Raw genomic sequence first — 13,447 nt, forward strand, 5'->3', positions numbered from 1 at the left:
GGATGCGGGGGGTGAGGACTCCAGCTAGGGGTGAAGGCTCTGGGGTGGGGCTGGGAATGAGGGGACAAGGAGGGGGCTCAGGGCTGAGACAGAAGGTTGGGGTGAGGGCTCTGGGGTGGGGCCAGTGATGAGGGGTTTGGGAGTGCAGGCTGTTCTGGGGCTCCGGCAGGGAGAGAGAACTCCCTCCAACCCTCTCGCACTGCAGCAGCTCGGGGCCGGAGGAGAGGCACCTTTCCTTGGCAGCAGCTCCAGTGAGGCTGAGCTGGGCCACTGGTATGGCTCCTCTCCCCAGCAGCTCCGGTGGGCCTGGCCCGGGCCAGGCGAGGGGCTTCTCTCCCCCAGCGGTGGCAAGTCCAGGGCAGATCCACGCTGGGACCAGCAGGGAGGGGTGCCTCTCCCCACCCCAGCAGGTCCACACTGGGGGAGAGGCATCTCTCCCCACCACAGCCCTGAACCCCTGCACGAGGCTTAATAGGCAGCTGCACAGCTTAGAGGGAACTTAGCCGCTATGCAGCCAATCGGTGCAGCGCGAGACGGCTACGGTGCATGCACAGCTCAGCCAGGCACTGCTCCCACAAATCTCCGATTACAAGCGCAGGGCATCAAGACACAAAGTGGAGCGCCCAAAAGGATACTCCTCGAAGAAAAAATGTTATTTGCCCTAGTCTCATTTCAGCCAACATTTTCCAAAAAACATTCAGCTTGAGAGACATCCTGCATAGAAAATAAAAGACCAAACAGTTACAGTTTTGCAACGTTATAAGCAACTGAAAAAAGAGACTTAACAGTACGTAACAGGCAACCTTAACGGATGATGCCACCAGCCCACTTATAATACATCTGGTTTTAACTTCCAGCAATTAGTTCTTGTTATTCCTTTCCCCACCACAATAAGGAGCCATTTATTGGTATTTTCTGCCCATGAAAGTGTTTATACACTATTCAAACCATCTCCTCAATCTTCTTTTTGACAAACTACATAGATAAAGCTCCTTTAATTTCACTAGAAGGCACTTTTCCCAGCCCTTACACAAATCATTTTTGTGGTTCTTCTCTGCACCTTCACCATTTCTCCAAAGCACCACTTTTCAAGGACTATTTATATGCAAAGTTTCAGCTTCCAAAATTCAGTCATTTGCATGGGTTCAATATGTAAAGAAAAATGGGTATTCCTCATTCTCACTCCATGAGTTAAAAGAATTAAAAAAATACAAAATGCAACATCCTCAGATTCTGAATGTTTCTGCCCCAAAGGTAAGTTTTCAAGGAAGTTTTGAACACATGAAAATAGGGGGACATAACATCAACAATTTCATCTATCTAGTTTTTATATAATTGCCAACACCATGGTATTGGAGTGACCACTGCAACCATAAGAAATCTAGTATAATTGAGTTTCTGAAAGAGAAATGCAGCATAGCTCTTTCATTGTTAGATCCTTCACATATTAACTAAGATGTATTAGTTAAGAATGTAAATCAATCCCATGAACATTGTTGTGTCAATTCAGAGAGTCCTTCAGACAGACAATGATCTGAATAAAAACATTATGATTAATGATAGTATTTTACAGAAGAAAAAAATAATTAAAATTAACAGGTTTGTTGACTAGTTTCAATCCTGTGTAATTTAAAACAAACTAACCCCTGAAAGCAGTCTTATAATACAATTTGTAACAAGCGTGCCAACTGTAATTTAAGATAATAGTTTTATCTTCAACTTCCTTCATACTGTGGAAAAACTCACAATGTAACATAATAAAACATTAAGTATTGAGACAGATATGGGAATTTCCTGCAATATTCTGGTCAAACCTTACTGAATTAAGTTTCATGATCTTAGGAGTTCACTGTATTCAAAATACAAATAAATATGTATTATTATGGGATTGTATGCAACATCTCTAAAGAAGAGAAATGGGTAATGTAAACCCTGAGAAATGTTACGAGCTTCAAAGATCTCTTTAAAATAACATGCTAGACAAAGTTAAGTGGGATTCCTAGGAAATACTTGGGAGGAGGTAAGTTTTCTCCTCTGGACCTAACCTTTCAAAGCTGCATCCTGAGGACAAACTCAGTGTCGGGTGATCACCTTCTATAGGAGGACAAGATCAGATGCCAAAACTGGATAAGACAGTGACACACAGATTCATGGTGTGCTTGTTCTGAGCTCACTATAAGTTTGAACTTTTAATCACATTAAAAAAAAAACAAAAAAAACACCTTGATGGGATTTGAAGTATTGGTCACCTGCCAGAGCACTTGCTGGAGTTGAGGTGATATCTAGTTGTTGTCAGTAGCTACCAGTGTGGTGCTCTGCTCTTGTTCGATGATAACAATCGGCTGCATGCGTGTTCCCTCTGTGTGCTGCCCCAGTTCTGCACAGATAGCTGACACAGCAGGCCCCAAGAGAATCCCCAAAGACCACAGACTCTAGTAAGGTACAAAGGAACCCGATCCAGGTTTATTGTCAAACAAAGCACACTAACAGCTTCCCCTAGACTCTACAAGACATACTACAAATCTGTGCCCCCGGCAATGGACCAGCTCAGTCAGTGGCAGGACTTTCCTCTGCCTACTAGGCCAGACAAAGATGCGCACTCCAGGACCTACTTTTATACTGTTATAGGACAGATTACACATCCCTACTGATGTATTGAGGTACAGCCCCTTGGCTCATTAGGGTGCTGTCTTCCCCTTTGATCATGTTATTTCAAACAAACAGACCTGTCTTGCTGTCCTTTTGACCCTGTCTTTAAGATGCACCTGCCTGTTCCTTGTTATGTCTGTGGAGTGTCCTTGTATCAGGATGTTCAGGTGCCATCTTGGCACAAGTTCCTCTTATTAGCACTTATATGTGAATGCATCTGATTCTAACAACCCTCTTCTCGTCAACTTATGTGAATGAGGCCTGCCTCTGGCTCACAGCCCAGCTTTTGCTTAACAATGCCTGGACGTACTTTGGTTCAGGCTTCAGGCCCCAGACTGGTCCTCTGACACAGGAGTTTATGTTTCAGGGCCTCATCTTACTACACTAGTAAGCTTCTCCGCATGCATGCAGATGCTTTTATTGTTTTCAGTATGATTCCTCTATAATGCTTTTTCTTAAGAAAAACACTTACTTGATTAGAAAGACCTGTGTGGTAAATTATCACTGCGGCATTTACATCATTTATATCCTCTGAGGAGAAAAGCAGAGCAGGCCTGCTTAGTCAGTCTGACTTGGTTGGGGAAGTCAGTGTAGGCAAGGAACTGTGAAGCCTGGAAATACCTAGGTCAGAAATGGGAGAAGCATGTGTCTCTGCCCAAGAGATGACAGCTGAGGAGCCAGTAACCTGAGAATAGGTGCCCTTGTTGGACCATAGAGGGGAAATACAGGTGCAGTTGCCCTGAACTACAACATGTACAGAAGATGGTAATATATACACATACATACCACACACATTTTTTACAGCATTGTTACTCGTCTTGTGCATCTCTAGAAATCCATGGTTTCAACAAGAGCATTTCAAACTCCATTTGATCTCAGGAGCAAAATAGCTGATCAAAGACACACACCTACCCATGCTGCCTGGAACATACAGCAGCACAGAGAGTGCTCAGCAAATCAATCTGCACTCTCTTACAGAGATGTTAGGAAAGGAATTTCCAAGATACCCCTTCCCATCCCTTCCAGCAGCCAAAAGGGGAAGAGAAAATGGGAACAGTGACATCCCTATACCATGCTGCAGAATCTAGAAGTGTGTAGCAGAAGTAAAAAAAGGAGTTATTTTGGGGAACAGGCACAGAAGGAGAAATAAGGAAGACAAGACATTTCAACATTGTTTTGCAGTATTTTTGTTGTAGTTTTGATTGTCTTCATACACAGAGTCATGACATCACTACGTAAATACTGGAAAGCAACATAAGGACCTTACACCATAATTATTCTGTGGCTCCCTGAGACCTTGTTTTCTATAATGAAGTCTCTCCAGCTTCTCAAGATTACTACAGCTCAGAAAAATGATTCACTGTCCTATAGAGTGGTCTGCAGAATGAAAAGTTGGAGAATCAAAGATGCTCTCACAGAATCACGTACTTTCCCAACAATCCAATCTTCCACTGCTTAGATCTCAAAACTTTTTGTCCTGCAGAGTGCCAGGAAGAACTCTGTAAATCAATGGTGGTCGAAAGACTTCAGTTTGATAGCTACTTTTCTAGATTAAAGGATCTGAGAAAGTTCAAACTCATACTTCCATAAGATGACGCTGAAGACTTGAGACTAAATTTTTATTTCCATTATTTTAAAAACTATTTTCCTCACTTATATCATGAAGAGTTACCAATTTATAGGCAGAGCAAATTTAACTTATGTGCTTAAACTGTAGATCACATTACTCCTTTCTCTTACCATTTTGTGTGTTTCATCATGTTGCTTTGTGAGTTTCCACAGCAGGTATATGATACTAAGCACTTGCTGCATCAGCTGTTGAGATTCAGGTTCCAAAAGATTACCAAGAATGGGAGCAGCAAGTTGTGCAGGAGACGCTTCAGTCCAGCACTCAATCAATAATGGAATTATTATCTCAATAAACCCTTTTAAATTTTCAGCAGAAGACAGGCCTTTTTCCATACTGTCTGTCACGCTTACCAGGGACCTAAACCAGAAGCAAAAAAATCAGAGATAAAGAGTATTACATTAAAAAGAAAAGGGGAGTACCTTCATTGCACTGTATTTCCACAATATGATTTCAGAACCCATTTATGCTTCAGCCAGTTTTACATGCTTTGTTCTTGCAGAGAGTAACAACTGGCAATTGACCACTACTGATCAATGTGAAAATAAAATTATTAGAATAAAACAATCAAGAAAGTGAAATGGTATAATTTTAGCATAACAGATTCAAAAAGAAAAACTATGTCCCACATATTTTCTCTGTCTCCTAGGTGAGCCAGAAAATCCAAGGGCATTTGCCCTCAACACCCTCTGTCTTTACTCTAACAGATCTATATGCACCACAAGAGGGGCCAGATTCTCCCCTCAGACACATTCATGCAACTTTTTTGGAATTCAGTGGGAGTTATGTACCCATAAACAAGAACCAGTAAATATTTTAAAAATACAAAGCTCCTAAAACAGAGCAATCTCAGAAGAACCAGGATAGTAAAATATTTTCAAAAGGGTTCATGGGTTAATAAAAACACATTACAGGCAACATGTTTTATCTGCCCCCTGAAAGAGTACTCTCTGGAGGGCAATAATGCCCTCAGCCTATGATTCTGGACACTGTACCCCATGATCAGTCTGGTTTTCAACCCACTTGACAAACAATTCCCATTATAAATCTTAACTTGTGTACATTAATTAGACTTGACACACAAGGGCTCACTTCATTCCAACTGCAGTGATGTTCCCAATTTTAACTATGGGTACTAACACTAAAACTGGTCATCTCTCTAGAATCTCAATAAACTTTAAAGTGCACCCAATACAGATAAATAACTTATGATAGTTTGAAAAAAAAATACTTGCCCTGGCCATGTTTGTAATTTCAAAACTCTATAATTAGCCAAACTCTGCAGAGAAGGCTTGCCTATGGCACAACCCACAGCATGTACTAAACAGGAACAGCAGATTGACATATTTTAAAGTTACTGCTCCAAAATAACTGTGTATTACCAGTCACGGTTCCATGAGATCACAGTGAGACACAAAGGGAAAAAGACAAGGGGTTAGAAACAGTGCACGCTCCTTCTCAGCAGCAAGGGCAAGGTGAGGGAAGAGAAAGAACAGTGAAAAATACCCACGCAAGGAGAGAGGTAGACAAAGAAGCCAAGAAAGAGGAAATTTAGCATGTGTCAAAATCTTTAGAACCTCTGTACAGATATACAACATCCAACGGGGCTTGCAATCATGTTACTGTGGCTTGGTTTTTTCCCTCATCCAGCTACATAAGAGATGCAGTATTTTTCAGGGCAAAATATCCTGTGTGCATTTTTTTCCATCCAAGGCAGAAGAGGGAAATTATATTTTTTGGGGTTTTCCAATTTTTTTCCCTGGAAGGTTAAAGGGAATCTCCCACCCAGACTTTCAAATGCCACTTCCACAGCGCTTAGATCCACAAGAGTAAAATTAACAATCCACATCTGTTTCCTTTTATTTTTAAGGAACAATATTTGCAGAAGCATTAGAGGCATCACCAGAGGATCTTTCTTTGCAACTAGGAAACTCAGAGTGAACCACTGCAGCAATAGTGATTGCATGAAAAAGCTGGTTACATCACTTTTATTTGCACAATTTAATCATGTCTACAGAACATTACTTAAAACACTGCATTTGTTTCCTAAGGTATTTGAAATTACAAAAGCACCAACCTACCATTCCCAAAACACTTTCAAAATGATTGTAGGAGCTTAAAGAACTTAGTAATGGGGTCCATAGAAGTTTCATAAAATATCAGGCTGGGAAAGGACCTCAGGAGGTCCAAAGCAGGACCAATCCCCAGACAGATTTTTGCCCCAGATCCCTAAATGGCTCCCTCATGGATTGAACTCACAACCCTGGATTTAGCAAGCCAATGCTTAAAACACTGAGCTATCCCTCCCCCCACATAAGAGCATAGTTAGAATACGTAAATCTTGTGTAAGCATCTCATAGCTAGTCTACGCCGGAAATTTACATTGGCAGAATCCCTCCCGTCACTGTAGTGAGTGTCTACACTGAAGCACTGCAGCTGTAGCAGCTGAAGTGTAGACATATCTTCAGTATTCCTCTTTTATCACCACCACTGACGGCATGAACGTCTCCTTAGAGGAACTGTCCCAGTTTACAACACTGGAATAAATGTCCTATGTTTGGATGCTATGGAAAGGTCACACTGAGGAGGAGGGCAAACAGTGGTTGGTGGAATTTATTATTATTCCACTTTTAGATTACAGACCTTTAAATTACAATTAATGAGCAAAGTATGTATGACAGTACCTGGCACACCAAGAGGAACTCCAACAGAAGTCCCAGGACAAGCAACCTCACATTAAAGTCTGTCTAGTTTCTGGACCTGAGCCTTATCCAAACAGTAGGATACGGTTGAGGTATGAACACTGTGCAGGGATATTACTACATTGTGCTGGGATTCTGGAATGACAATAATTGGCTGGAATACTTACTTCTCAGTGAGAAATAACACTTGACAATCTCTCTGCAAAGCCTAGCCTGCAGTAGTCAGTTGAATTTTACTCATATTATGGAGACAAATTGCTTTAATTACCACAGCATAGAGCACTGAATGGTAGATCAATGTGCCCTTGAAAAACCTGAAAGCAAGTTCCTCAAGGTTCCCACCAAACTGTAGTGACAACACTGACTGAATCCATCCACTTGTTTCAGCAGCCTGAGTTTTCACAACATTTGTGAAAGCAAGATGGACTGAACTGTGAAAGCACAAAGAGATACTGTGCTCAGCTGCTGAAACTCGTGGGCAGGAGTCCAGCATAACTGCCATTTAAAGAAAAAATAGTACGATCCAGGATATGCTCAACCAATATGTGCAACTTCAGTGGCAAAAGAGGAGTAAACAGACCTCCACAGTCAACAAAAGCTACGGTGCACAAAGATTAGGGTACTCTGTAAAGCTGACGTTTGACTATTGCAGTATACTTTGCTATACAGGGATATGGGAGCTATGAGTGTTTCATGTCAGTGAAATTGTTAACCACTTTGCTAATGTATAGCACTTACAATATATTTTAGTGCTAAGGCAGCCAGGAAAAACTGCTACTGTAACAATTCAGCCTGTTTACCTTGTACAAGGTAGTTGTTATATGACACTTGGATGCAAAGGGACTGGGTGATAAAAGCACTATTTACCAAGCATTTTTGTACTATGTCACTATTAGGCATTCAAATAATTTCTAATAAAATGTAGACTGTTTAATCAATAAATAAGATAGATTCTAATAAAACAAAAAATTAAGATGGAGCTCAAGGACAAAAGATTCCATAGATGTGCATAATACTGATCTGTGGCATCAGAGCAGTAAGAGGACAATGAAAGCCTAGCAGAGGGAGGGTAAATGGAGTCTAGTGGAGACACATGGCAAGAGGAGGGCCATTTGCAAATTGTAAATGGCAAAAGGAAGAGTCACTTGAAGTGTTCAAAGCTGTTTGAAACCAATGTCAGGCAGATATGTATGCCTCTCTCCTTGAGGAGTATTGCCAGTGGCAGTACAGAAGCCCTAATGATTTGGCAAATGAGTTGGATTTAGCTTTCCAGCTTCATCCACCTTATGTGCATCTAATGCTCCGTTTATTCTCCTGCCTGGTCCTTCTCAGTCTTCTCCTGCAATCTATTCTCTTTCAACTTCCTCTGCAGCTTCATTCTCTCCTCCTCCTGTATCAGCTGCAGCTTATTTTTCCTCGTTAGCTCTAACTGTAGTTCAAAGATCCCACCCCTTGACATCGCCTTGTTCAAGATGTCAGAGGATTTTATTTCTTTGCTCTTGATTTCCTAAAGAATGAATATGGGGGACAAAGTGGCATCTTAGCATCCAGAAGGCAGAAGAGATATTCCAATCAATTCCTCAGCCAGTGCAACTACTACTTCATAAGTATCAGTAGAACCTAGTGAAGAATCAGAAAAAGGCAAATTTGAACATTAAATTATGACTTTGAACTGGTCAAATGTTCTAATTCTGGAATGAAGCTGAACAATATGCAGATAGGGCTTCGCAGGGCCCCCCTGTGATATTAATACTCAGTAATCACTAAGACAAGGTATGCTTTTTTTTTTTTTTTTAAAGGCAAAAAAGCTTAGTTCTTGCCTGGAGTATTTGGGAGGAAGAGACAGGGAACAAACATGTGCCTATTATAAGTTATTTTAAAAGCTAATACTCCAGTTATGGGGTATGTACAGTACTGTTTGGAAGCGTGTGAAGTTTTGTTTTGTTTAAATAAAAATAGCAAACTGTACCAGACACAGCAGCAAATAATATCCCTTCCCTCCCACCCTATGTGCAAATTATTGTTTTTTAAGCCCAGGTCAAGGACTGTTTTGATAAGGAAGCTGGTCAGAAAGCTAGAAGTGTAGTCACCTGAGAGATTTCGCTGTCTCCTGCTGTCAGAACAGCAGGAGATTAAAATACATGATAATTTATTTGCACTATCAGCGTTGATTCCTCTCATGGATAATAAATGTAGTATATCAATGAACCACATCCTGGACCACTGACCTTGCCAGTAAGATTTAGTGCAATAAGAAGATGTAGCTTTCTAGAGGACATTAATATTGTTTGTGTGTTAAACATTTACGTTTGTCATTTTGGGGCTGTCCACGAAGAGTAGGAGCCACTGGAATCCCAGGCATTTCTCTTTCCTCCCATTAGAAGTCACTTCTTTCTTGGCAGCAACAATAGTAGCAGAGGCTGAGGCTTTGTCTATACTAAAGGGAAAAGTCTATCTAAGCTATGCAATTTGAGTTATGTGAATAGCGTAAATCACATCCATGTAGCTTAGATCTACTTACCGCGGGGTCCCTGTCAACTCCCCTTACTCTTCTCGATCAGGTGGAGTACAGGAGTCAACAGGAGAGCGATCAGCAGTCGATTTAGCAGGTCTTCAGTAGACCCGCGAAATCGACCACTGATACATCAATCGCCGCAGCATCGATCCTCCGGTAAGTGTAGACAAGCCCTGAGAACTGATTGCAGAGCTAAAGGAGATGGAATTGGGGGTGAAGGGATTAAGAGTCTCCAGGTTAATGTGATATTTTGGGCAGGAAAAAGTGGTCAGGGAGAAGGGCTCTATGCTGTAGTCCTGGGGTTCTCAACCTCTCTTTCTGAGGCTCTCCCCCAAAAAAATGCTATAAAAAAAAACCTCACCAGCCCACCTGTGCCACAACTGTTTTTCTACATATAAAAGCCAAGGCCAGCATTATGGGTTAGCAAGTAGGGCAACTGCACGGGGCCCCACACCACAGAAGGCCTCGCAAAACTGAGTTTACTCAGGCTTTGGCTTCAACCCTGGGTGATAGGGCCTCAGGCTTCAGCCCTGCATGGTGGGGCTTTGGCTTTTTGCTCTGGGCCCCAGTGAGTAACACTGGCCTTGCTTGGAGGACCCCCAGAAACCTACTCACCACCCCCCGGGGGCCCTAGACCCCTGGTTGAGAACTATTACCTAGTCATCTATTTTCGATCTCCAGCAACCAGACTACTTCTACCCTTACTAGTGGTAACTTGCACTCTTAACAATCATGGCTGTAGCCAATAAGACAAGATGGACTGGTCTTATTTATCTCACTCCCCAGGACCCCCCAATCCCCCAGCACATGTAGTAAAAACAACCACCAAATGTGATAAAATGAAATACATCTCAATATCTTTTGAAGAGGGCCCCTCTTTTTCCAATAACTTGACTTGGTTGCCATCACCTTCCTTTGCCAGCCATCCTTTAGATTCTGGTAACATATCCTCTTGGTAATCTGCTGGCTCTTCCTCATGCTCACTCACATCAGCCTCTTGGCAAACAGCTATAACCATAAGCGGCTCTCTGGATCCCTTATTGAAATCCAGCTCCTCACAGAAAGGGCAGCTAGTTCAGCTGGCACCACATGTTCAGATATCTTCTCAGTCTTTATTATGATGCATCTTCAGCTCTCACACTGCATGGACAGCATTCAGTGCACAATTTGGCAAGCCTCTGACACATCTTGGTGTAAACCTGCTAGTTCTGACTCCATGTGAATTGACTTGCACTCTATTATCCAGACAGGGCCTTTTCATTGGCTCAGCCCAGCTTACTGCTCAATCAACGTTTTCACTGGAGCAGATTTTATTGGAAATCAAGAAGATTGCTGAACTCTTTTACTTGCTATCTCACAGAAGTGGATACTGGCAATCAACTGCACACTATTGTTAACTTCACAGAATTCCCAGTACTCATTGCAAATAAGGTGTTTCCCGTTGGTTTGCCCCTACAGCAGGGAGCACAGAACAGTCAGTGACAGGTAAAACATGGCAATGGAGATGGGAAGATCAGCTAATAGCTGTGCCTTCGAATATGCACTAGGGGAAGACACATTATATGCGCCTGTAGTTCAGTCAGATATATAGTAGATAGAGCACTGGACTTGAACTCAGGAGACCTGGGTTCTATTCACAACTCTGTCACTGGCCTGTTACGTGACTTTGAGTTACGTTACTTCAGCTCTGTGCTTTAGTTTCCCCTCTCCATAAGATGGGGATAATGCTACTTGCCTCCTTCGTAAACTGCTTTGAGATCTATGGATGAAAGGTGCTACTTAAGAGGTAAGTGGTATTACTGTTCTCAGGAAGTTCATTCTATGAATGCTACAACAAATATAAAATGCCTAGGATGATATTTGTGTGTAGATGCAAATTGTCTTACAGGCATTGCAAGAACAAAGTGGGGCAAGGATTTTTGTCTAGTGTAGGGAGGGTCACTAGGGAAGAGGATTATAAATATACAAGCGGGTTTTTTTCAATAAATGTACAATTAAGTCCATTTCTCAGTATCTATTCTGTTAATTATTTCTATTTCTTGTTAGTAAGCATATATTAAATCATATTTCAAGAAGTCACATTTTATCTATAAGTGAACAGATCTAGAAAATTGGTAATTTGATAAAAAGCATGTGTGCACTGACAATTTTGTGAGTGACCTCAAAATAAGTGATCTGTGAGATTATACTAAATAGTTTTATAGTTGTACACCTCAGACAGCCAGAAAGTATTTATAAAATGGACAGTATGAAAGAGGTTACGTTCAGCCAAAGAAATCGTAGATTGGAGAAAGGAATACAATGCATTTTTCAAGGGAAGAGATCAAAGTTACAGATAAGACAGGTTAACTTCAGGCCATGTGATCAGCACTTTTTTTAACTGAGGAATTTTGAAGGCTCAAAAAGTTAATGTTTCTACATCACATTAGAATATGCACATCATTAAAAGTATAAGATGCTCTCTGTGCTAGTACACTTAACTTCTACTAAAAAAGGGATTTGCCTTCACACTCTCCATTTATATGCAGTACCCATCATAAAAAATAATGCTGTGTTGTTCCATCTCCATGGAAGATGTACTGGAAGGATGGCCTGTACTGAACACTTGTAACAAGTGGTATAAATGACCATTTTATTTGTAGTTAATGAAAAATATCATTGAGAGAGTCATAATGAACATACAGCATGGTTATCAATGGCTCAATAATTCTATATTTTCATATTCCATAACATGATCAAATTGTTGTGGTAAAATAACCCATCTCACTGAATGATCTAATATAAATCTCACTAGAGTCCTAGGACAAAAATGAACACCTGTGCCTCAATAGCAACAACATACAACAGTCTCATATTAGCTTAGTTGTAAATATAGAATTGACTCAATGAAACTCTCAGACAATCAACATTTTTCTCACCTTAGCCTGAACGCTGAATCGATCCTTGGTTGTGACCCACCATTTTCATATAGCTGGATGTGCTGCTGGTTACTGGCATGCTCCTTCCAGCTTATACATACTGAATTCCTCATGAACTGGGAGTTCTCCTTTTGCTCCTGGATTCCTTCATCATCTTCTGATCCGCTGGAACCATCTACCAATGCCTGGAGAAACTTCTTGAGTCTGATCAGTACATTCAGCCTCCATTGCTGTGAAGTTACTCTGCGGTTAGGGTTAACAGATAGCATCCAGGATATTTTCTCTCTACTTTTCAGGTTTTTTGACAACTGCTGGTGAGAAATAAGCTCTACAAAATTCTTCAGCAACATACTACAGCGATTAGTAAGGAGGATTGGGTACTCTCCCAACAAGATGTCCAAGACCTTTAAAGAATCCTCCTGAATTCCTTCACTGATGTGAGTCATGGCACTGGAGAGATGGGCACTTACCAAAGGAAAAAATGGAGCAATCTGCTCAGCTCGGATTTTTGGAGCCAAGAACTGAAGGAGCCGGATTGCTGCTACTCTGACACCAGAGTCCTTGTCTGTAAACACAGCTGCCACCTCACTTAGTATATTTGAAAGGTGTGCATCAATTATAAACGGATACTGGGACAGCAGTTCTTTGAGCCCAAGAAGAGCACTTTGCTTAACTCCGGCACTATAGTGATGCATCTGTGAAAGCAGATCCTACAAGAAGAGAGATACGCACTTACTAGTTATTCCTTCAAAAACTTTAAACTGACTCATTTTCTAGTATTAATCTGTTCTTAAAAGGCTTAATAGGTATAGAAACTGTTTTAATGGACTGTATCAAGAGCTTAATAATTTCAGATCCAAAAATGTTTTCTTTCAGAGCATAACAGCAAACTAGTCACCTACCATCCTAATTACAGGAAGTATGCAATAATTTAATGGCTTACTATCCAGGTACTTACATGATCTTCATAATCATAACATCTGAGTGCCTCCTGACCTAATAATAGCAAGCAAGATTCTCTCATACAGTCTTGCAA

General features: G+C 41.2%; 1 protein-coding gene across 4 annotated transcripts in view; it reads right to left on the bottom strand.

Annotated features, from left to right (window-relative positions):
- Positions 1-13,447, bottom strand: part of TEX10 (testis expressed 10) — a 132,366-nt gene that overhangs the window by 97,517 nt on the left and 21,402 nt on the right. For all 4 annotated transcript variants that reach the window (XM_030551590.1, XM_030551593.1, XM_030551592.1 and 1 more), the window contains exons 3-4: positions 12,412-13,121; positions 4,390-4,636 (exon numbers count right to left, since the gene is read on the bottom strand). In XM_030551590.1, coding sequence (XP_030407450.1) covers positions 4,390-4,636; positions 12,412-13,121 — 957 coding nt within the window. The remainder of the gene's footprint in view (positions 1-4,389; positions 4,637-12,411; positions 13,122-13,447) is intronic.

Source organism: Gopherus evgoodei, chromosome 2, assembly GCF_007399415.2.
Source record: "Gopherus evgoodei ecotype Sinaloan lineage chromosome 2, rGopEvg1_v1.p, whole genome shotgun sequence".
NCBI classification, from domain to species: Eukaryota; Metazoa; Chordata; order Testudines; family Testudinidae; genus Gopherus; species Gopherus evgoodei.